Source organism: Bombina bombina, chromosome 1 (genome assembly GCF_027579735.1).
Source record: "Bombina bombina isolate aBomBom1 chromosome 1, aBomBom1.pri, whole genome shotgun sequence".
Lineage (NCBI taxonomy): Eukaryota > Metazoa > Chordata > Amphibia > Anura > Bombinatoridae > Bombina > Bombina bombina.
Window position 1 is genome coordinate 1,322,501,757 of NC_069499.1, and position 24,142 is coordinate 1,322,525,898.

The 24,142-nt window shown below is 42.3% G+C and overlaps 1 protein-coding gene across 1 annotated transcript in view; it reads left to right on the forward strand.

Moving 5' to 3' along the window:
- The window catches only part of LOC128664558 (borealin-2-like), an 87,048-nt gene that overhangs the window by 47,227 nt on the left and 15,679 nt on the right, over positions 1–24,142 (forward strand). The window contains exon 9 of the mRNA XM_053719378.1: positions 22,796–22,882. Coding sequence (XP_053575353.1) covers positions 22,796–22,882 — 87 coding nt within the window. The remainder of the gene's footprint in view (positions 1–22,795; positions 22,883–24,142) is intronic.

Consider the following 24,142-nt stretch of genomic DNA (forward strand, 5'->3'; position numbering starts at 1 on the left):
TCCAAAAAGCCTTCCTCTGAAAACAAATCTGCATGTAGGGTTTGCCCCCGATCCTACTTCAGATCAAGTAGGGGGCAGACTTTCCTTTCAGGAGGCTTGGATTCGCAATGTACCCGATCCTTGGGTGGTAGTCTCTCAAGGATACAAGATAGGGTTCAAATCCCGCCCTCCAAGGGGCATATTTCTCCTCTCAATCTGCAATTCAGGAAAAAAAGCTTTTTTAAACTGTCAGGGATCTCACTTCTCTAGGAGTGATTGCCCCTGTCCATCTAGCAGAACAGGGTCGAGGATTCTATTACAACCTTTTTGTGGTTTCCAAAAAGGAGGGAACTTTTTGACCCATTCTAGACCTAAAGTGTCAACAAATTTTTAGGGTTCTGTCCTTCAAAATGGAGATGATTAATTGTTTTCTCCCTTTAGTACAGGAGGGTCAGTACATGACTACCATTGACCATGAAGGACAAATCTTCATGTTCCTATAAACGAGGATAATTTCCAGCTCCTAAGGTTTTCCTTCCTAGACAAACTCTTCCAATTTGTAGCCCTGCCTTTCAGCCTAGCCACTGCCCCTCTACTCTTTAAAAGGGTTTTAGGGGTTCTTTTGGAGGTGGCCAGATCTCAAGGAATTGCGGTGGCGCCTTTCCTGGACGATATCTTGGTTAAGGCGCCATCTTTAATTAGCAGAATCACATACAAATTCTGTCAATTCTCAGCTCATGGGTGGAAGGTAAATTTGGACAAGAGTTCCTTGGTACAAGCCACCAAGGTATGTGTTTTTTTTTTTTTTTTTTTTGACGATCATAGATTTGATCTCCATGAAGATTATCTTAACAGAATCCAGAAAAGCCAAACTTCTTACGGTCTGTCTTTCTCTTCAATCTTCTGACTGCCCCTTGGTGGCACAGTGTTTGGAAGTGATTGGTCTAATGGTGGATTCCATGGACATTATTCATTTTGCTTGTTTCCATCTGAGACCTACAGTTATGCATGCTCAGGCAATGGAACGGAGACCAATCAGACCTACCCGAGGATAGTCTTAGACAATCTGACAAGTCTCTGTCCTGGTGGCTCTCAGAACCATCTGTCTCAAGGTACATGCTTCCTGAGATTATGATTACAGATGCCAGTATTTCAGGCTGGGGTGGTGTTTGGGGTTCCTTAAGGGCTCAGGTAATTTGGACTCAGCCGTAGTCTGTCCTTCCAATAAACATCTTGTAGCTAAGAGCAATATTCAATGCTCTGACAGCTTGGCCTTAATTGAGTTTCGTCCAGTTCATCAGATTTCAATCAGACATCACTTAGGTGGCTTATATCAACCATCGGGGAGGAACAAGGAGTTCCTTATCCATGATAGATGTCTCTTATTCAATGGTCACTCACAACTGTCAAACTTCTGCCATCCACATACCAGGTGTGGACAACTAGGAGGCGGATCATCTGAGCATGCAGGAATTTCACCCAGGGGAGTGGACTTCATCCAGAAGTATTCTCCATAACTCGCAGGTGGGGGAGTTCAGGAGTTAGACCTGATGGCGTCTTGTCTAAACAGCTTCCAAGATATGGATCCAGATAAAGGGATCAACAAGCTGTTCTGGTGGACACGCTAGTGGTTCTATGTAACTTCGGTCTGACTTACAGTGTTTCCTCCATTTGCCCTTCATCCTAGAGTGATAGCTTGCATCAAACAGGAACACACTTCAGTGATTCTCATTTCTCCAGAATATGATTTGTGGACCTAGTGAAGATGTTGTCCTTCCCTCCATGGAAATTACTTCTGAGGAAGGACCTTCGGTTTCAGGGTCCTTTTTTCTTCATCCAAACTTAGATTTTATGAAGCTGACTGCATGGTGATTGAACGCCTAGTCAGTTATTGATACCTTGATCCAGGCTCGTAAGCCAGTCACTTGCAAACATTTTACAAGGTTTGGCACACATACCTTTACTGGTGTGAATCTGTTTCCCTTTGAGTAAAGTGATGGGTTTCCTGCATTTTGTTTCTCCAGAAAGGTCTGGAGACAGGTTCATCAGTAAGTTCTCCAAAGGGTCAGATTTCTGCCTGTTCTGTTACAAACGTTTGGCTGACTTACTGGATGCTCAGTCCTTTGTTCAGGCCCTGGTCAGAATCAGGCCTGTTTAAGGCTCCATGGAGGAGCAACAGGTTTAATCTTGTTCTTAGGGTTATGTTACAGGCTCCGTTTGAGCATATGCACGCTGACATTAAGTTTTTACTAGCCATTTAGTATCTGAGCTTTTGGCTTTGCAGAATGACCCCCGAACCCCCCCCATCTTTTCCATGCAGATAAGGTGGTCCTTCATACCAAATTGGGATTTCTTCCCAAGGTGGTTTCGGACCGTAATATTCAGGAAATTGTCATTCCTTTGTTCTGTCATGATCCTTCGTTACATAACCTGGGTGTAGTGTGTGCTTTAAAATGCCATCTATAGGCTACTAAGGATTTTCGGCAATCTTCTGCCCTTTTTGTGTATTTTTTTTTTTTTTTCCTTTCCGGTAAACCTAAGGGCCAGGATGCCTCTCCAACTACTTTCCTTCTGCTTAAGGAGTCTTTTGAGTCGGCTATGAGACGGCTGGACAACATCCTCCTGAGAGGATTACTGCTCCTTCAACTAGGGCTGTCTCTTCTTCCTCTCTTTTTAAAAGAAGCTTCTGTGGAGCAAATTTGCAAGGCGGCCACTTAGTCCTCATTCTATACATTCTTTCAAATTTTATAAATGCAATGTTTTTGCCTCTGCTGAGACTTCTTTTGGGAGGAATGTACAAGCGGTGGTGTCTTCAGTTTAAGTCCGCCTGTCTTGGTCTCCCTCCCTTTCCATTCTGTGTCCTTTAGCTTGGGTATTGGTTCCCACTAGTAATTAGAATGAATTTGTAGACTTTCCATGCCAGTGGAAATAGAAAATAATTGATCAGGTAAGCAAATGTTTTTATTTTTTTAGATTGCTTGTTTATTTTATATAGTCAATTTATAAACTTCAAGCACCTCTATTCCCTTAGTGTCCTCTTCTTTCTATATTTTCGGCTGAATGACTTGGGGATTGTGGGAAGTAGGAGTTGCCAGGAGTTGAATTCCCACTAGTAATTAGAATGGATTTGTGGACTCCCCATGCCAGGAAAGAATATATCAGGTAAGCATAAATTTAGTTTTCATTTTAGACACGATGAGTCCACGGATTTCATCCTTGTGGGATTACGCCTCCTGGTCAGCAGAGGAGGCAAAGAGCACCACAGCAGAGCTGTGTATGTGTCTGTGTGTATACTCACTCCTCCCTTCCCTCCCACTCCAGTCATTATCTTTGCCTACATTAGTGATAAGAGGTAAAGTGAGGTTAGTTATAGATTCTTCAATCAAGAGTTTATTATTTTTAAAGTAGTGCCAGAGAGTGCTGCTTTGTTCTAGGGTGTAGCCATAGTCCATATCAGTCTCAACAGTATTTACCTATTGGGTACTTAGAGCGCAAACTAATCACCTGTGAGGGTCTCAAGGCGCTAAGGGAAGGTAGATAGGAGGAAAGGGGGGAGGGGATGGGCGTTCAGTCGAAGAGCCAGGTTTTGAGGTCCTTTCTGAACTGAGGTGCAGCGGGAGGGTGTTCCATGTCTTTGCTGCTATGTGGGAGAAGGATCTTCTGCCTGCTGTGGCTTTGCTGATGCGGGGGATGACTGAGTGCTTGGTCGGCTGATTGTAGTTGTCTGGCGGGGGTGTAGAAATTTACGCAGTGGTTTATGTATTCGGGTCCGATGTTGTGTAGGGCCTTGAACGAGTGGGTAAGGAGCTTGAAGGTGATTCTCTTGTTGATGGGGAGCCAGTGAAGGTTCCTTAGGTGTTCGGTGATGTGGCATTGGAGGGGGATGTAGAGGATGAGTCTGGCTGAGGCGTTCTGGATATGTTGGAGTCTCTTTTGGAGTTTGATGGTGGAGCCAGCATAGAGTGCATTGCCATAGTCCAACCGGCTGCTGACAAGGGCGTGGGTGACTGTTTTCCTGGTTTTGGTAGGGATCCACTTGAAGATTTTTCGTAGCAGGTGGAGGATGTGGAAACATGTTGAGGTGATGGCATTGATTTGTTGGTTCATGGAGAGTGATGAATCCAGGATGAAACCTAGATTTCATGCGTGGTCGGTTGGGGTTGGAGGGTGACCGAGGGCTGTGGGCCACCAGGAGTCATCCCATGCGGATTTATTGGGTCAGAGGAGGAGAACTTCGGTTTTGTCTGTGTTCAGTTTGAGCCGGTTGTCATTCATCTAGGCGGCGACTGCTGTCAGGGCTTTGTGGACGTTCTTTTTGGCGGTAGTGGGATCTCGGGTCAGTGAGATGATTAACTGGGTGTCGTCAGCATAGGAGACTATGTTGAGGACGTAGCGTTGGACAATGGCTGCGAGAGGGGCCATGTAGATGTTGAAGAGGGTGGAACTCAGCGAAGAGCCTTGCGGTACACCAGTTGACTGGTGTGGGTTTGGAGGAGAAGGGAGGTAGTCTGACTTTCTGGGTCCTGCCCGTGAGGAAGGAGGTAATCCATTCCAGGGCTTTGCTGCGTATGCCAGCGTCGTGTAGGCGGGTGCAGAGGGTGTCGTTGACAGTGTCAAAGGCTGCTGAGAGGTCTAGGAGGATGAGGGTGGCAGTTTCACCTCGGTCGAGCATGGCGCGGATATCGTCTGTGGCGGCGAGGAGGGCAGTCTCAGTGCTGTGGTTGCTTCTGAAGCCAGATTGGGAGTGGTCCAGGGTGTGGTTGGCCTCAATGTGGTTGATAAGTTGCGAGTTGATGGACTTCTCTTTGACTTTGGCCGGGAAGGGGAGTAGAGATGGGGCGGTAGTTATTCGGGTCTGTGGGGTCTGCCGAGGGTTTCTTCAGTAGGGGTTTCAATTCTGCCTGCTTCCAGACATCCGGGAAGGTGCCGGTTTTGATGGAGCAGTTGATGGTGCGGCAGAGTTTGGGGGCGATGTTGCTTGCTTTGTTGAATGTGATGAGGGCATAGGTCTGAGGGTGCGCCAGAGTGGATGGATTTCATGATTCTAAGGGTGTCCTCTGTGGTGAGGGGGCTCCAGATAGTCTGTGTGTGGTGCGGGGGGGGGGCAAACTTGGGAGGGGTGTCATGTGGTGGAGGTTGAGTTATGAGGTGTGAAACTGTCATAGATGTTGAGGATCTTGCGGTGGAAGTGGGCAGTGAGGGTATTGCAGTGGTCTTGGGAGGGTGGGATGTTGGTGGTGTCGCTGTTGGGTTTAGAGAATTCCTTGATGACTGAGAACAACTCCTTGCTGTTGTGTGCGTTAGAGTTGATTCTGTCTTGGATGGCTGTTTTTTGGCGGTTTTTGAGGTGGTGGTGGGTGGTGATTGCTTCCTTAAACGCAGCTTTTTCCAGCAGGGTCATGCTGGATCTCCAGGCTCTTTCCAATTGTCTGCAGTGGCGTTTGGATTCCTGAAGGGCCGGGGTGAACCAGCTGGCCTTGTTGGTGGTTTGGCGGCTGGGCGTTTTTTTGAGGGGGCGAGGGTGTTGGAGCAGTCTGTAATCCAGAGGTGGAGGTTTCGGGCAGAGAAGTTGGCGTCTGTGGAAGTAGGAGGGGAGGATTTCTTTAGGGTGCGGTGTTGATCTTGGGTGATCCAGTTTCTGCGAGGCGGGTGGTACTGTTGGAGGTGGGTGGTGGGTTTGTTGAAGGAGAAGTGTATGCAGTGGTGGTCAGTCCAGAGGAGTTTGGTGATATTGACCGAGATGTGGTTGCCTGAGGAGATCGGGTCGAGAGTGTGGCCGGCTGCATGGGTTGGGTAGTTTACGAGTTGTTTCAGTCCGATGGTTCCAAGGTTTTCCAGGAGGGTGGAGGTGTTGATCATTGTGGTTATCAAGATGGAAGTCGGTCACCAAGGAGAATGTAGTCAGTTGAGGAAAGGTCATGGGGTGCGATGTGGTCGGTGATGGAGTCGCAGAAGGCGGGACGAGGTCCGGAAGGTCTGTAGACCAGGGTGCCATGGAGGGTGGTGTTGGGGGTTGACCTGGATCTTGAAGTGTAGGTGTTCTAGGCCTGGAGTGGTCGTCGGAGCTGGTTGTGACTTGGATGATGTGTTTGTGGATGATAGTGATGCCTCCTCCAGGTCGGTTGCTGCGGTCTTTGTGGCAGATCTTGTAGCCTTCGGGTATTGCAGTGGCAATGTCTGGCGCTGATGTGGGGTTTAGCCAGGTCTCTGTGAGGAAGGCAACGTCTGGGGAGGTGGGCGGGCTGGATAGGGGTAGGTGTGAAATGAAAACGGCAAGCAAGATACAGTAAAATACAACAAAAATACATAGGGAGGAGTGAGAGAGAACTTACTTCAATGGTGCTGGGAGCAGTATTTGGTGGCTTTAAAGCAATGGGAACTTGTGGGACATAATTCTCACTGTGCCGCCCATAAAAATCAGTACTTTTTATTTCCACAGGCCAATGTGAGGGGAAATTGAGGACCTCACAAGCCGGGGAGTATTAAGGGACACTATATGACATTATCCCTAGGAGGGAGGACATGTTGTTGGGCAGTAATTGCAGGCACTGGAAGGACGTGGAGAAAAGGCTCTGATACTAGCATCTAACAACGGCTTTATTTTACACTAGCAAGACGTCTGGAGGGCTGGTTTATTTTCATGATAGACCGCATGATTGAGGATATTTTTACTCCCCTGGATGTTATATGCTACAACTGTCGAGAGGTTTGCTTTTTTTAGTGTTAGCATGGGCTTTCATTCTCCCGGCAGCTCCATTTTTAAGTTTTAGCCGCCCAGGAGTTTTTAGCTTGTTATGCCCACGATGGGTGGAGCTATGTTGCGAGGTATGTTTGAGCGCCATTATTCCACTGCGGTGTTAGAAGGAGTTTGTTCTAACTACGTGGCAGGGAAGCAGGATTTATGTGGACACGTTAGAAGGATGTTTTTTTTTTTTTTTTTTTTCTATAGTCCGGTTGCCTGTTTTTTTGATCAGTGTCCTCTGCATATTTAGCAAACTTAATACAGTGTGTTTTAAGGTTTAAAGTCAGTCCCATACTCCATTTTTATTAACCTGTTTCATGGTTAATGGGTTCATAAAAATAACATATTTGTTAGACAGTTACTCTTATTATGGTGTTTAATTTTAATGGGAATGAAGTTGTCACACTTTCTGCCCTTCACCCTATGTATATCCTATGTTAATGAATTGATTTAAAACAACTTTAGGGCATTTCCTTTTATTTCAAAAAGTGCATAGGGATGTTACATACTATTTATGTCCTTCATACCCAGTATATATAGTGCGTGTGTGCGCATCTGAGGATAAAATCTCCGCTTCTGACAGTGTAATTCCTCCTGCTGATACTGAAGTTGTATCTTTCAGGTTTAAGCTAGTACACCTCCATCTGTTACTTAAGGAGGTTCTAGCTACTCAGGACGACTTTTTTCTACATGGAGAAATGTGATATTTTAACATTTAAAGTCACAGTACAATCTTTGATATGTTTATAGTTGTAATAAAAGATTACAACTACGGTGACATTGTTTCTGTTTTGAATATGGATTGCAACTGTTTATATGTTTAAACAAAAACCATAGGTTGTTCAGAGTTTTTTTTTTTTTTGTTTTCTGAATCAAATTCCTTTTTAAAGCAGACATGGCTCAAGAATCTATTGATAAGATTCAATTTATTCCACTAATCTCTCCTCAAGTGTCCCAATGTTATAGCCCTTAAAGGCAGTGCTCTGTGGTTTAACTCAATCTTCTTCTGGAGTTACTTTGCCATTTCTTTCCCCATGTTGCGGGGTTGGTGCATAATGAAATGGGTACATCAGTGAATACGTTTTTCCAAATGTCTCTTCCCTCAGAGCTAAAGGGAAGATTCTTTGGTAGTGTCTGAGGTATATAAGATAAAAAAAAAAAAAAAAAAAAAAAATCTCAGATGGTAATTTTTTTGACGTACTTTCCTTCAAGGAGGCTTGGAAAACAGTTCCCAGGGGAAGAAGCCTTATCCACCTTAACTATAAGATTTACTATTCCCATTGGATAGTTGTGGAATTAAAGACCCTATGATACAAATTTGAAGGGTCTATTCCATATGATGTATGTGCAACGGAATCTTCCTTGGATGTGATCCAGGATAGGTTGAACACTCTTAAGCGAGCTGATTCCTTAATATAAATGTCTCCCTTCAAGTTATCAATTTGGGAGACAATGTTTAGAGTTGTTTTTTTTCTCGTAGGACAAGAGAAACTCAGACAAGGGACGGCAGAGCAGTTTTTGTTCCTTTTTGGAATTTTTAGAGAAGTGTTTTTTCCTTTGTTTCCAATCAAAGACTTAACCTATATGGAGATAGTTCATTTAGCCTGCTGTTAAATGACAGCATGACTGGCATGTCCTGATCAGGAACCGGATCATATAGGGGACAGTCCTTCGTTCAGACTTGGGTTGAGATGTTTTGGAGATCTAAGTATTGAAAAATTTTAGATCTCAGAAGCCTAAACAAGCTTCTTGGGGTACCGTCCTTCAAGATGGAAACTATTTGTTTAATTTTTCCTTTAACACTAGGCAACGGTAGATAACAGGACATGTTCCTACATGTTCCCGTCCACTGGGATCATCCAAAGTTTCTAAAAGTTTGTCTTCTGGTCAAACATTTCTACTTTGTGTCTTTCCCTTCGGTCTTGCAACAGTTTCCCAGTAATTTCACAAATATTCTGGTATCTCTGTGGGCAGTATTTCGATTACGAGGAATTGCAGTGGGACCTTATCTGGACCACATCCTATTCCAGACGCCACCTTTTCAACTAGCTAGATTCCACACGGAACGGTCGTTTTACTTCCTACGATTTCATGGTGGAAAGGTTAATTTGGATGAGAGTTCTTTAATCCCATATACAGGGGTAATTTTGAACCATAATAGCTTCTTTATTGATGAAGATTTTTCTGAAAGAAATCTAGACATCAAAGATTTTCGATACTTGTCTAGTTCTTCAGTCCATTCCTCGGCCATCAGTGGCTTATCATGGAGGTATTTGGGCTGATGGTACAGCAATGGGCTTCGTCTCGTTTGCTCGGTTTCATTTTTGACCTTTGTAGTTCTATATGTTTAGGTAATGGAACAGAGATTATTCGGATTTGTCTTCTCAAATACATTTGGATTCCTATAGACATCCTGGAGCTGAGAGCGATATTTAATGTCTTTTTGGCCTGTTCACAGTTGGCTTTGATTCAACGTATCAGGTTTCAGTTGGAAAACTTCTTTTGGTGGTTTACATCAATCATTAGAAGGGAACGAGGAGTTCCTTAGTAATGACAGAGGTAACCAACTTAAAGGGACATACACTCTTTTTTTCTTTGCATAAATGTTTTGTAGCTCTATTTATATAGCCCATAAATAGAGCTTTTTTTTTTTTTAATGTATAGTTTTTGCTTATTTTTAAATAACATTGCTCTGATTTTCAGACTCCTAATCAAGCCCCAAAGTTTTATGTGAATACTGTCAGCTACCTTCTCCAGCTTGCTCCTGTTTGTGTAAAGGGTCTTTTCATATGTGAAAGGGGGAGGGGGCAGTGTCTTATTTGCCACTTGCAGTGGGCTTTCCAGCTACCTTTTTAACAGAGCCAAACTGACAGCTTCTAAGTAAGTTTTTAAACAGTTTTATACTGGATTTTTATATCAGTATCTGCGTCTTATTCTTTATAGTAGTGTCTATTACATGCAGTTATATGAAAATGAGTGTACTGTCCCTTTAATTCAGTGGGCAGAGGCCCATTCTTAACAATCTACATCCCAGGGATAGTCATCTGGGAGGCAGATTTTCTGAACAGGCAGACCTTTCCTCAGGACAGTCAGCTGTGGTAGCCTGAAGGTTAGCTATCTAGCAAGCGGAGGGTTTGAAGTTTGAAACCAGCTGCAGCTATTTGTGCCTTGACTATGCGCTCACAAGCTGTTTGGGAACTCAATCTGGAAGTGTTCTCCAGCCTGCTTCTCAGGTGGGGTCAGCCGGAATTAGACCTTATGGTTCTCGACAGAATGCCAAATTATCGAGATTAGGGTCGAAGTCCAGGGATCCCCAGGCAGAACTGATAGATGCTCTGGCGGTTACTTGGTTCTTCAGTCTTGCATACCTATTTTCTCTGTTTTTGCGCTTCTTTCTTGAGTCATTGCTCGAATCAAACAGGAGAGGGCACCAGTGATCCTCATGGCTCCTGCGGGGCCTCGCAGGATTTGGTTTGCAGATCTGTTGGAAATGTTATCACTGCCACCTTGAAAACTTCAGTTGAGGAAAGGTCTTCTCATTCGAGGGTCCTTCCTTCACCCAAGCCTACTTTCTCTGCAGCTGATTGGAGATTGAATGCTTAATTCTATCCAAGCGGGGGGTTTCTGAATCGGTCATAGGGACCATGATCTGGGCTTGTAAGCCTGTGACTAGAAGGATTTACCATAAGATATGGTGTAAATTTCTTTATTGGTGTGAATCCAAGAGTAGTTGGGTTTATCAGAATTTTATCTTTTCTCCAAGTAGGATTGGAGAAGGGTTTATTGGCAAGTTCCCTAAAGGGTCAGATTTCTGCCTTATCTATTTTGTATGCAAATGTCTGGCGGAGGCCCCAGATGTTCAATCCTTTTGTCAGGCTTTGGTTGGAATCAGGCCTGTGTTTCAAACCAATTACTCCTCCATGGAGTCTGAAAAGTCTTTTTTCTTGTTGCCTTTTTTTTCTTCAGCTCGAAGAGTGTCTGAACTTTCGGCATTACAATACGATTGCCCTTATCTTATTTTTCATTCAGATAAGGTAGTTTGAAACAACCTTAGGAAGGAACCCTAGGTTAGTATGTAAAACAGGAACATTAATCAGATTTTTGTTCCTTCCTTGTGTCCTTATCCTTCTCAAATGGAATGTCTTTTGCACAGTTTGGACGTGGTCTGTGCTTTAAAATTTTATTTACAAGCGATTGTTGACTTTTGTCAGTCGTCTTCTTTGTCATTTTCTCTGGAAGACATAAGGGTCAGAAAGCTACGGCTACCTCTTTCTTTTTGGCTGAAGATTATCTTCCGTTCTGCATATGAGACTGCTGAACAGCAGCCTCCTGAAAGAGTTACGGCCCATTCCACTAGAGATGTTGCTTCCTCGTGGACATCCAAGAATGAAGCTTCTGTAGACCACATTTGCATGGCTGCAACTTGGTCCTCTTGTCACTCCCTTATCATCCGTGTACTCTAGCTTTGGTATTGTATCCCACAAGTAAGGATTAAATCTGTGTACTCATCGTGTCTTTAAAAAGAGAAGGAAATTTATGCTTACCTGATAAATTTGTTTCTTTTTAGACACAATGAGTCCACGGCCCGCCCTGTTCTGAGGTTATTTTTTTGGTTAAACTTCAGACACCTCTGTACCTTGGCTTTTTCTTTCTCTTCCTTAACTTTGGTCGAATGACTGGGGTGGGAGGGAAGGGAGGAGCTATATATACTGCTCTGCTGTGGTGCTCTTTGCCGCCTCCTGTTGACCAGGAGGCGTAATCCCACAAGTAAGGATGAAATCCGTGGACTCATGTCTAATAAGAAACAAATTTATCAGGTAAGCATAAATTTCCTTTTTCCTCTTGGGGCACCCTAGATGGCTTGTTGCCTATGTTTGGAGTTCTGTTGTGCTGAGTTAATTTCAAGCCCTTAGCTTGTACCGGAGGTTATGGGGATTTACTCCTGGTGGGTATAGGCCCAATAGCTCATACATGTAATACTTGATCACAAGAATCTATTTGAGTGCCAAATAAGAAGGGCTATGTGTTCTCTGGAGAGAGTATACAGTGAGACTTCACATGGTTTTTATTGAAGTCTGGTGGGGTTTGCTTATTTCTGGGTCATTATAGTGCAGTCAGACAACAGCAGTACTGGATTGTTTTCTGTAAGTGATCCGTTGCTCGCTGTTAGAGTGGGGAACATTTTTGTTTAGCAGCCATCGCATCTACTTTGTGGCAGCATGTTGGAGCAAGCCGTGATTAAATCTAGACGATCTGGATGCGCTACCGTCATCTCTCCACACCTTTTTTCCCCTCAGCACGAGCGGTACTGTGCAGGTCTGTCAGCGGAAGAATCTAGCAAGCCACCTGTCTGGGGGTGGTGACATGTTAATAGCTTACAAAATTAAAAGGTGTTGATCGCTTCGTTTCTTTAATCTGTTATCTTTGAGAGAAGATCAGGCATGGAGGAATCTGAATGCTTTCAGGACAATATTGGTCCTGCAGAATTAATTGAATTTAACAAATGTCTGCTATGCAAACCTAGAAACAGTTTGTCCTCCTGCACAATTATGTAATGTATGCCTTGCATCTGTGCTGAGATCTCATACTGGAGAATTTAGTGTTCAGATACCCAGACCCCTTTCTCAAGTTATACTTGTATCTGCAAATCATGATACTTCTCGGATATCTGGCAGTAATGCTATGCCAGTATTACAACAAATTCCCTCACCAGCATTACCCTGCAGCCTGCCTTCTCAACTACTTCTGGTGCATGTGTTTTCCCTGCAGACTTTACAATTACAATCAGCAGTTACTGTTGGCCAGAGCGCTATGCCTATTGTCGGAAAACTTAAGAGGTCAAATTTTCTTCTGGGGTTAAATCCAGTAGTTCCTTGGAAACTACTGTAACCAGTCATTCTCGGCCTTCTGAGGAGGATTCCTCGGCTAGCTCTGAAGGAGAGTTACCTTCTGACCACTCTGCTAAAAAGGTTTCTGAATCAGAACTTCAGGTTTAGGATTGAACACCTACGGTATGTTTTAAGGAGGTGTTTACATTGAATGTTGGTCAAATAAAACTAGACATAGTCTATAGGCCTATAACTAAAAACCCTGAGCTGTTCCTGATTCCTTCCCTAGTAGTGGACATTATTTCTAAGGAATGGGAAAAGCCTGGGGCTTTCAGGTTCCAGATAATCACCTGGAATTGTGTACTACTGTGCCTAAAGTAGATGAGGGTGGTAGTTCCACTCTGGCAACATACTATTATTCCTCTAGACGGATAGTACTAAATTTAAATGGATAGAGGGGTACCTCACGATGGACGTCCTTAAAGGGACACAAACCAAATTTTTGATAGGAGTAAATTAGTTGCTTTAAATTGCATGCTCTATTAAATTTTCTTCATTCTCTTGGTATCTTTATTTGTATTGCAGTAATGTAAGTTTAGATGTCGGCCCATTTCTGGTAAAAAACCTGGGTTGTTTATTGGTGGGTGAATTTATCTACCAATCAGGAGCTGCTGTCCAGGGTTCTGAACAAAAATAGCTTAGATGCCTTTTTCAAATAAAAATAGCAAGTGAACGAAGAGAAATTAATAGGAGTAAATTAGAAAGTTGCTTAAAAATGCAGGCTCTGAGTCACAAAAGAAAAGATGTGGGTTCAGTGTCCCTTTAAGTCTGGTTTGCATTTTCAGCCCACTGTAGGTTTGGTTGCTGGTGCTGCCACCTTTTGGTGTGATTCTGATCGGATTTCTGTGTAATTGCCACTGGAGGATATTGAATTAAGACTCTGAAAACAGAAAATTCTTTTATTTGTGACGCAACTATTCGCCTCAACGCCAAGACCTCTGGTCTTGCGGTTCTGGTACACAGGGCTCTCTGGCTCAAGTCCTGGTCAGCAGATATGGGTATCCAAGTTGACTCTTATCTCTGGCGTTTAAGGGTAAGACCATTTTGGTCCAGGATTGGACGCGATTAAAAAAAAATTAAAAATTTTTTAAAAAAAAGGATTTTTTATTCAGTTTTAGAATGAAAGGTAACATTTGGGGACACGCAGGACCCCTGTTCAAAAATACACAAACAAAAAGGATCGCACACGCAGGTCCGGTTGCTGTAGCTATCAGAACATTGATACATAAGTAAATTGCAGGGATTTGTGGTGAAAATAATTCACCAGAATTGAACCCTAGTGTGGGCTCTGAATATATGGGGCGGGGGGGAGAGGTGGTACTTATAAATTAGAGCTAATGCTCCAAAGAGCAAGTCAGGATAAGTTGCTGTAATGTTTAATGGGTTTGTCCATATAGATTGAGGCTCATTGTACCTAGCACTCATTGTACCTTGCACACACTGTACCTAGTACTCATATCTAGCACACACTGTACCAGACTCACATTGTACCTGGCACATGCGGTCTCTAGCACACGCCGTGCCTAACAAACATTGCGCCGGGCACCCGCCGTGCCTAACAAACGTTGCGCCGGGCACCCGACACCCGTTGCGCCACCTAAATTATGTTGGCAAAATTTAATTAGACAGCATCCTCTCTATATACTATAAATTAGCAGGTTTACTGTGTCATAGTATCTCAAACACACAATGCTAATGTAGATACTCAAAGGGCACCATGTAAAAATATAAGCATGAGAAGTGACTGACTGGCAGATATAGTAGAGATTATTAGAAAACATCAAGTTGTAGGTGTATTGCAACAGATAAAGCCTATATTAACTACTAAAGATAAAGATTAACTATACCTTACACAGTAATTTTGGAACACACATAGGAACATGAAACAAAACACAAGTTAGGATAGATAATAGTGCTCACAATATCAAATTAGTAAGAGGACATTTCTGTATAACATTTAAGTGAGACTAATAGTTATCTTAATGAAGAAGGTAACTATGTACTTCACAATGGACAACTACCAGTGTTTGTATAGTCATTCACACCTGTGTGGCTGATCTAGTCCAGGTAAATGGTGCTGCACATTTATATCCATTAATTCCTCCATCTTAATTAAGAAGGGAGAGGTAGCAGCCTAGCGCTGAGTCCTTTTGCAGTGGTAATCTACAACCCGGTTAGCAGCAGGGGCCCATTAGAGTACTGGAAAGTGTTTATCTAGTGTGCAATAAGGGACTGACAGCTGCGACACCAAAAAGTATTGAGGAGCCTCGTGGCCAGCTGTTGAGTGCCATTATGGCGGACCTCCACTGCTCAAGATCGCTACCTGCTCAGGATTGGGGAAGTCCCTTGGTGTCTAAGATAAATGCAGGCAATTTCGCCCCTGATATCACATTGCTGTGTCCTTTAGTTCTCATGTTTTTAAGCTGAGTGATAAGCAGTAGGTTGGATGCCCAACACCAGCAGAGAGTTTAACGAGGGACTGCTAAAAGTGACCACCGGTGTCCTCCGGGCCGTGGGTATACTTGGCATGATGGTTCCCCCTCCTTGTTCAGGACTATCACCTTTAGCAAACTTGTTGGCGTCATACTGAAGGAAGACAGATTTGTTATGCGTGCCTTCAAGCTTAGGGTGGCGATCTATATTCCGATATATGGCTGCGACAGGGGTAGGCAATCTGTATCCTGACATGTGCCTCGGTAGCTTGTTTTGAGGCTTACCCGTGTTACAGGGACTCTGCAACTCAGTCCGGTAATGTGCTGCTGCGTAGCTAAGATGGCGCCTGCACCCGGGTTACTAGCCATGTCTTTTAACATCTGGTCTTCTCAGATAATGTCGCTCTGCTGCGTCGCTTGCCTTATACTTCGGTTAGCCTCTGAATGAGATCCGCTATTGGTGTTTATGGCCTTGTAGACTCTGTCTCTGAGAACAGGCGCATTGTCAAGGTGGCGCTTGCTATCTTTTAGCTGTTACCCTGATCTGCATGTTCAGTATCTCCTGCTCCAAGAATGTTGCGCACTGCCGATTTCTGTGTGTCGTTGCGATCAGGCTGGAGTCAGCTGTTGAAATCCACTAGTATAAGCTTGCTAAATATAAAAATTTAAGCTTTTTAATTTCGAAGGAGCAGGAGCTCGCTTGCAGTGCAGCTGCCTCCATCGGGCGCTGGCTCCGCCCCCAGACGCGATTATTTTTACTTTTAGTGGTGGCAAGGAGCATTTCTGCCTTGAGACAAGAAGGCTGTCATACTGGGGGGCAATTTGAGTCCTATTGTGACGAAAGAAACAGGAACATGCCCGTGAACAAATCTGATCCACCCAGGAGTACCTGGAAACCTGTGGAGTAAGATAAGCCCAAGAAGTCTACTCCTGACGACAAATCCACATGAAGGGTCAGCCCTGACCTGGGATCAGGTAAAGTAGGGGCAGAATGTCTTTCAAGAGGTCTGGGCTCAGTCTGTACAGGATCCATGGGTTCTAGATATTTTTTCCGAGGGTACAAAGTAAGGTTCCAGTTCCTCTTACAGAGTTTCTATTCTAGCCGGGTCATAGTTCCTAAAAAACTTTCCGCACCATTCTGAATATGAAGTGTTTAAACAAGTCTTTGAGGGTTCCGACTTTCAAAATAGAAACCATAAGATCTATTCTTCCTCCAAGCGGGTCAGTTCATGACCACTATAGATCTCTAAAGGATGCGTATCTGCATATTTTAAATTCACAAGGATCATCAATTCCTTCAGTTTGCCTTACTGGACATTCATCAGTTCATAGCCCTTCCCTTTTGGTTTGGCTACGGCTCCACAGATTTTCACAAAGGTCCTAGGAGCACTTCTTGCAGTAGTCTGATTGCCATGGTGCCTTACTTAGATGATATATTGGTTCAAGCGCTTTACCAGAGAAGCCTCTCTGTATGAGTTTGCTAAATGAATCTTCAATCTCATGGTTGGAAAGTGGAGTTAAGAATGAGCACACTTTTTTTCAGGTTCAGAGTGTCCTTTCTAGGGACTATCGTAGATTCTGTTTGTATGACCATGAAACTACAGTCAGCTTACCGTCTTTAACAATCCACACTTTGTCCTCCAGTGACTCAATGTTTTAGGTCTCATGGTGGCGGCTTTGGATACTATTTTTTTTCTCTTTTTTTTTTTTTCTCTTTTTTTTTTTTTTTTCTTTTTTTTTTTTATTACGGTCATCTGAGAAGTCTGCAGTTATGTATGTTGAATCAATGGAACAGACAATTGCCTAAAGTAATCGGTGTAGACCCAGCAACAAGAGGCTCTCTTGGTGGTGGTCTCAGGAACTAATTCTCTTGGGCAGATGTCTACTGTGTCCTGCTTGGATGCAAGCTTGACAGGCTGGGGACTTGGCATTCAGAAGAAATGTCTCCCTATAAACAATTTAGGGATAATGCACTACAAACATGGCCAGTTGCATTATGTCCAGTTTATTGAATTTCGGTCAGGCAAAATCACAACACTGAACTACATCAACCACCAGGGCAGAACCCGCAGTTCTCTTGCAATGAGGGAAGTCTCTTGCTCTTCATTGGGCGGAGACTTACAATTAACTATCAGCTTTACACATTCCAGGTGTGGACAATTTGGGAGCAGATTTTCTAAACCTGGATGTGTTTTGCAAGATCACCCGCAGATGGGGATGTCCAGACATAGACCTGATGGCTTCTCATCTAAATGACAAACTGCCAAGATACAGATTGAGGTCCAGGGATCTCAGTCTTTCCTGAAATCAAACGGGTGGATCTAATGAAAATGTCATCTGCTCCTCTGTGGCGGTTACCTCTAAGGCCAGACCTTCTGGCTCATGGTCCATTCTTTGATCAAAACCTAGATTCTATGAGGCTGGCTGCATGGAGATTGAACACTTAGTTTTGTCAGACGTTTGACTGGTATATAAGTCTGATGCATTGGTTCAGGCCAGAAAGCCAAAGTGTGTAGAACTTTTCTGTATTGGTGTGTGGATAGGGGGGTTTCCCTGGCATAAGAGTAAGACCCTGCAAATTCATAGGGGGGTAGTTATTAACATGTCTATTTTACCTGTCTTCGCCGGCCCAATACGCCCGCCTAAGCTTGCCTCACATCGCAGCCGCGGACCTGCAAAAATTCGCCTAAGTTATCAAAAAAGCTGTCAAAAAGCCAAGTACGGGGCGATGAGCAGCGGATTGTGAGTTATCACTCATCCGATCTCGCTGCTCTTCGGCTTTTTTACAGCTTTCTTGCTAGCCTGTCACTAAGCACCCACACTAACTACACTGTTCTACCCCCTATACCAGAGCCCCCCGCAACTCAAAGTTAGTAACCCCTAAACCGACGCTCCTAGACCCCGCCGCAACTCTTATAAATGTATTAACCCCTAAACCGCCGCTGACGGACACCGCCGCAACCTACATTATACCTAGTAACCCCTATCCTGCCCCCCCCTATACAGTCGCCCTCTATAATAAAGTTATTAACCCCTATCCTGCTGATCCCGCACCTCGCCGCAACAAAATAGTTTAACCCCTAAACCGCCGCTCCCTGACCCTGCCGCAACTATAATATATGTATTAACCCCACTGTAATAAAATTAACCCCTAAACCTAAGTCTAACACTAAACCTAACACCCCCCCAACTTAAATATTAATTAAATAAATCTAATATTGATATTATGAACTAAATTAATCCTATTTAAAACTAAATACTTACCTTTAAAATAAACCCTAATATAGCTGCAATATAAATAATAATTAAAATAAATTGAGTTACCTGTAAAATAAAAATAAATCCTAACATAGCTACAATATAACCAGGTACAATAGCTATTAAATAGTTATTAACTATTTAATAGCTTACCTAGCTAAAATAAAGAGAAATTTACCTGTAAAATAAAAACTAACCTAAGTTACAATTACACCTAACACTACACTATCATTAAATAAATTATTCCTATTTAAAACTAAATACTTACCTGTAAAATAAACCCTAAGATAGCTACAATGTAATTAATAATTACATTGTAGCTATCTTAGGATTTATATTTATTTTACAGGCAACTTTGTATTTATTTTAGCTAGTTAGAATAGTTATTAAATAGTTATTAAACTATTTAACTACCTAGCTAAAATAAATACAAAATTACCTGTAAAATAAATCCTAACCGAAGTTACAATTAAACCTAACTCTACACTATCATTAAATAAATTAACTACAAATAACTACAATTAAATACAATTACATAAACTAACTAAACTACTAAAAATAAAAAAATCTAAGTTATAAAAAAATAGGTAACAAACATTTAAAACATTACAGCAATTTTAAGCTAATTACACCTAATCTAAGCCCCCTAATAAAATAACAAAGCCCCCAAAATAAAAAAATGCCCTACCCTATTCTACATTAAAAAAGTTCAAAGCTCTTTTACCTTACCAGCCCTTAAAATGGCCTTTTGTGGGGCATGCCCCAAAGAATTCAGCTCTTTTGCCTGTAAAAGAAAAATACAACCCACCACCCACATACCCCTAATCTAACCCAAACCCCCCTTAAAATAACCTAACACTAATCCCCTGAAGATCATCCTACCTTTAGTCGTCTTCACTCAGCCGAGCCACCGATGGAACTGAAGGGGAGATCCGGAGAGGCAGAAGTGATCCTCCAAGGGGCGCTGAAGAAATCTTCTATCCGGGCGATGTCCTCTTCCAAGCGGGGTCTTCAATCTTCATCCCGCCGACGCGGAACATCCTCCTTTCCCGACGGACTACCGACGAATGAAGGCTCCTTTAAGGGACGTCATCCAAGATGGCGTCCCTTCAATTCCGATTGGCTGATAGAATCCTATCAGCCAATCGGAATTGAAGGGACGCCATCTTGGATGACGTCCCTTAAAGGAGCCTTCATTCGTCGGTAGTCCGTCGGGAAAGGAGGATGTTCCGCGTCGGCGGGATGAAGATTGAAGACCCCGCTTGGAAGAGGACATCGCCCGGATAGAAGATTTCTTCAGCGCCCCTTGGAGGATCACTTCTGCCTCTCCGGATCTCCCCTTCAGTTCCATCGGTGGCTCGGCTGAGTGAAGACGACTAAAGGTAGGATGATCTTCAGGGGATTAGTGTTAGGTTATTTTAAGGGGGGTTTGGGTTAGATTAGGGGTATGTGGGTGGTGGGTTGTATTTTTCTTTTACAGGCAAAAGAGCTGAATTCTTTGGGGCATGCCCCACAAAAAAGGCCCTTTTAAGGGCTGGTAAGGTAAAAGAGCTTTGAACTTTTTTAATGTAGAATAGGGTAGGGAATTTTTTTATTTTGGGGGGCTTTGTTTTATTAGGAGGCTTAGATTAGGTGTAATTAGCTTAAAATTGTTGTAATATTTTTTAAATGTTTGCTACCTTTTTTTTTTTATTTTTAGTACTTTAGTTAGTTTATGTAATTGTATTTAATTGTAGTTATTTGTAGGTAATTTATTTAATGATAGTGTAGTGTTAGGTTTAATTGTAACTTAGGTTAGGATTTATTTTACAGGTAATTTTGTATTTCTTTTAGCTAGGTAGTTACTAAATAGTTGATAACTATTTAATAACTATTCTAACTAGCTAAAATAAATAAAAAGTTGCCTGTAAAATAAATATAAATCCTAAGATAGCTACAATGTAATTTAATTACATTGTAGCTATCTTAGGGTTTATTTTACAGGTAAGTATTTAGTTTTTTAAATAGGAATAATTTATTTAATGATAGTGTAGGGTTAGGTGTAATTGTAACTTAGGTTAGTTTTTATTTTACAGGTAAATTTCTCTTTTAGCTAGTTAAGCTATTAAATAGTTAATAACTATTTAATAGCTATTGTACCTGGTTAAAATAAATTGATAGTTACCTGTAAAATAAAAATAAATCCTAACATAGCTACAATATAATTATTTATATTGTAGCTATATTAGGGTTTATTTTAAAGGTAAGTATTTAGTTTTAAATAGGATTAATTTAGTTCATAATATCAATATTTAGATTTATTTAATATTTAATTAGACTTAGGTTTAGGGGTTAATAATTTTATTACAGTGGCGGCGGTGTAGTGGGGGGCAGGATAGGGGTTAATAAATGTATTATAGGTGGCGACGGTGTAGGGGGGGGGCAGATTAGGGGTTAATAAATCTAATATAGGTTGCGGCAGGGTCTGGGAGCGGCGGTTTAGGGGTTAATACATTATAGTTGCGGCGGGGTCAGGGAGCGGCGGTTTAGGGGTTAATATGTATAGAATAGCTTGCGGTGGGCTCCGGGAGCGGCGGTTTAGGGGTTAATATGTATAGAATAGCTTGCGGTGGGCTCCGGGAGCGGTGGTTTAGGGGGTAATAACTTTATTTAGTTGCGGCGGTGTAGGGGGGGCAGATTAGTGGTGTTTAGACTCGGGGTACATGTTAGGGTGTTAGGTGTAGACATCTCCCATAGGAATCAATGGGATGTCTGGCAGCAGCGAACATGAAAATCAGGTACGCTGGGCCGGAAAAGTGCTGAGCGCACCTGCTAGTTTTTGGATAACTAGCAAAAGTAGTCAGATTGTGCCGCACTTGTGTGCGGAACATCTGGAGTGACTTAAGAATCGATCTGTGTCGGACTGAGTCCGGCGGATCGAAGCTTACGTCACAAAATTCTACTTTTGCAGGTCTCTAGCCTTTGATAACTAAGGCGAATCAGCCTCGCCACAAATACACTGCGGAATTCCAGCGTATTTGAGGTTGACTGCTTGATAACTAGGCCCCTTAGATTTCTAAAGGATGGTTTAGAGAGAGGCCTGTCAGCTAGTTCTCAAAGGGCAAATCTCTGCTTTCTTTTACATAAGAAGTTGGCTCAGTTGCCAGATGTTTAGTATTTTGTTCATTCTTTGGCTAGAATCGGCCTGTATTTAAATATGTTGCTCCTCCATAGACTCTCAATCTTGTTCTAAGAGCTCTTCACCCGGATCAGGTTTGAGCCTATGCATTCCATTTATACTTTTATCCTGGAAATTGTTTTGTTAGCGATCGATTCTGCTAGGAGAGTATCTGAGATGTATGCTTTGCAATGTGACCCACCTTATTTGTTTGCAGCACAGCCTTATCTGCATGAAAGATCAAATGTGGTTTTTACCTAAGGTTGTTTCCACACACTATTAATCAGGAAATGGTGGTTCCTCCTTTGTCCCAACCCTTCTTCTAAAGAGGTTTTAAAGCAGTTTGGCTGTAAAGTCCTATCTTCATGTTACCAAGGAGCTCTGTCAGTCTACTTTTTTTTTTTTTTTTTTTTGTATTCTGGTAAGTGCAGAAGGCCACTGCTGTTTATCATTCTGGCTCAGAAGTGTGATTCGAGTTGCGTATTTGGAAGCAGGCCAGCAGCCTCCCTCTCAAATTACTGCACGTTCTACCCGTGCTATCTCTTCTTCCTGGAATTCAAGAATGAGGCGTCGGTTGAACAGATTTCTAAGTTTACTTCCTCATCCTTATTGCCTAATTTCACAAAATTTTACAAATTTGTTTTCGCTTCAGCTGAGGCTTGTCTTGGGAGAGGTTCTTCAAGCTGTTGTGCCTAGTTCTTAGGACTGCCTTCCTTTCTCTCCCTATTTATTTTGTGTCCTTTACAGTTTGGGTATAGTTTCCCGTAGGTAAACGAATGAATTTGTGAACTCACTGCCATTAGAAAGAAAACATAATTTATGCTTTCCTGATAAATTATTTTTCTTGGCAGTGAGTCCACAAACTAAATTAATGTAGTGGCAGTATTTGTCACCTCAATACCCCATGTATCTTTTTACTTTTGAGAGCGAAGTGTAAGGGATATATAAAGCCTTGTGTTGGGTGTCTGTTTCCTCTTGGTGGCCAGGTGAATTATTCCCCATAGGTAAATGAATGTACTCACTGCCAAGAAAAAAAAAGAATTTGAGGTAAGCATAAATGATGTGGTTCATTTTTAGTTTTTCCTGGAGCTATAAACTGTGGCACAAATTATTTTTTTTTTTTATTTTTTTTTTAATCTGGGGGCCGCATGTAGCACTAGAGCAGCTAGTTGTCCCTCCCTGCTCTAGAGGGCTAACTCGAATGTAACATTTGAAAATAATTGCTCTGTGGTAAGGCTAAGCTTATTAGGGTAACAGATTATTGAACAAAGTGTGTTCTGGCTGTATTGCTGGGGGCTTCCTGTGGTTGGGTTATGATCCATTTTGATTTCTTGTTTAGACTGTGTGTTCTGTTGGTGAGGATTTGCATAACCTGGATGTGGAATTGCTGAACGGAGACACTGTACAACACATTCACAACTTGGTGGTAAGTTGATTTGGGGTACTTTGAATTGTCAAGAAAATTGCAACTTAACAGATCTAGAGAGAACCTTTACCTAGAAGTAGTTCTGGTTTTTGGAGAACTCGCCCTTTAAGTAGCAAAGCAGGATATTTTCAGTCTTAGACTCATCACATCTGATTTTATGGAGATTTTTTTTTGGTTTCTAATTTTAATGCTCTTAAGTCTTCCTTGACTAGTCGTCATCAAAATGTGGCGACTTTGTAATACATGTGGTGTGGGTTTAAAGATATTAAACTTAAATTTATATTATGTATATAAAATGTCACTATTTAAACTTAATCATGCTTTCATCTTAAAATACACATTTGCCTATCAGACACCCTGTGTAATCTCAAGTTTTGCACTATAAAATTACTTTCCATCTAAAGGGGAGGAGAGTCCATGGCTTCATTCATTACTTGTGGGAATTAAGAAAGTAGCCACCAGGAGGAGGCAAAGACACCCCAGCCAAAGGCTTAAATACCTCCCTCACTCCCCCCCCCAGGTCATTCTTTGCCACTTCCTGTGACGAAAGGCAGAGAGGTGCCGGAAAATTGGAGGTCACTTATGAGGGGTACTACTCTTCGCTATGGACAAGAGTTTAAGTAGCCCTTAAAGCTTCTCGGTTGAGGGCCTGGGTGAAAGTTAGTCCGGAGATTCAGAGGGAGCTTCCCTTTACGACACCATCCCGACTCATATTAACAGCTCCTATAGCAATTGGCATTGATGAGTTTTGCAGATTGCGTTCTTCTCTCAAGTCCATGTCAGGAGCGCAGCTATCACCGGTCACACTTGAAGGGCCGTGTTCCTGTTCCACGGCATAGATTCTAGTAAGAGTTTCATTTTTATATAAGAACACAGAAGACAGGGCCACAGTGTGGCACCGTTGTCTTTATCGAATCAAGGGTTAATATTAGTGATGCACCGAAATGGAAATTCTGGACCGAATCCAAAAATCCGGGATGCACTTGGCCGAAAACCGAAACTGATACCGAAAATGTATTTTTTTCAAATTATTATTTTTTTTTTTTATTTTTTTTTGCATAATTAGAGCCCATAAAAAAGCCCACACTTTTATTGAAAGTAACACACTAAAATTGGACAAAAATATCTTAAAACAATAATATGCTACACAATAATTTTACCAAGAAAAAAAACAGGCAAAAAATGCCATTTTCGACCAAAATGTTTCTGCGACCAAACTTTTGGTGCATCCCTTCTTAAAACAATTATAAATATCAATAT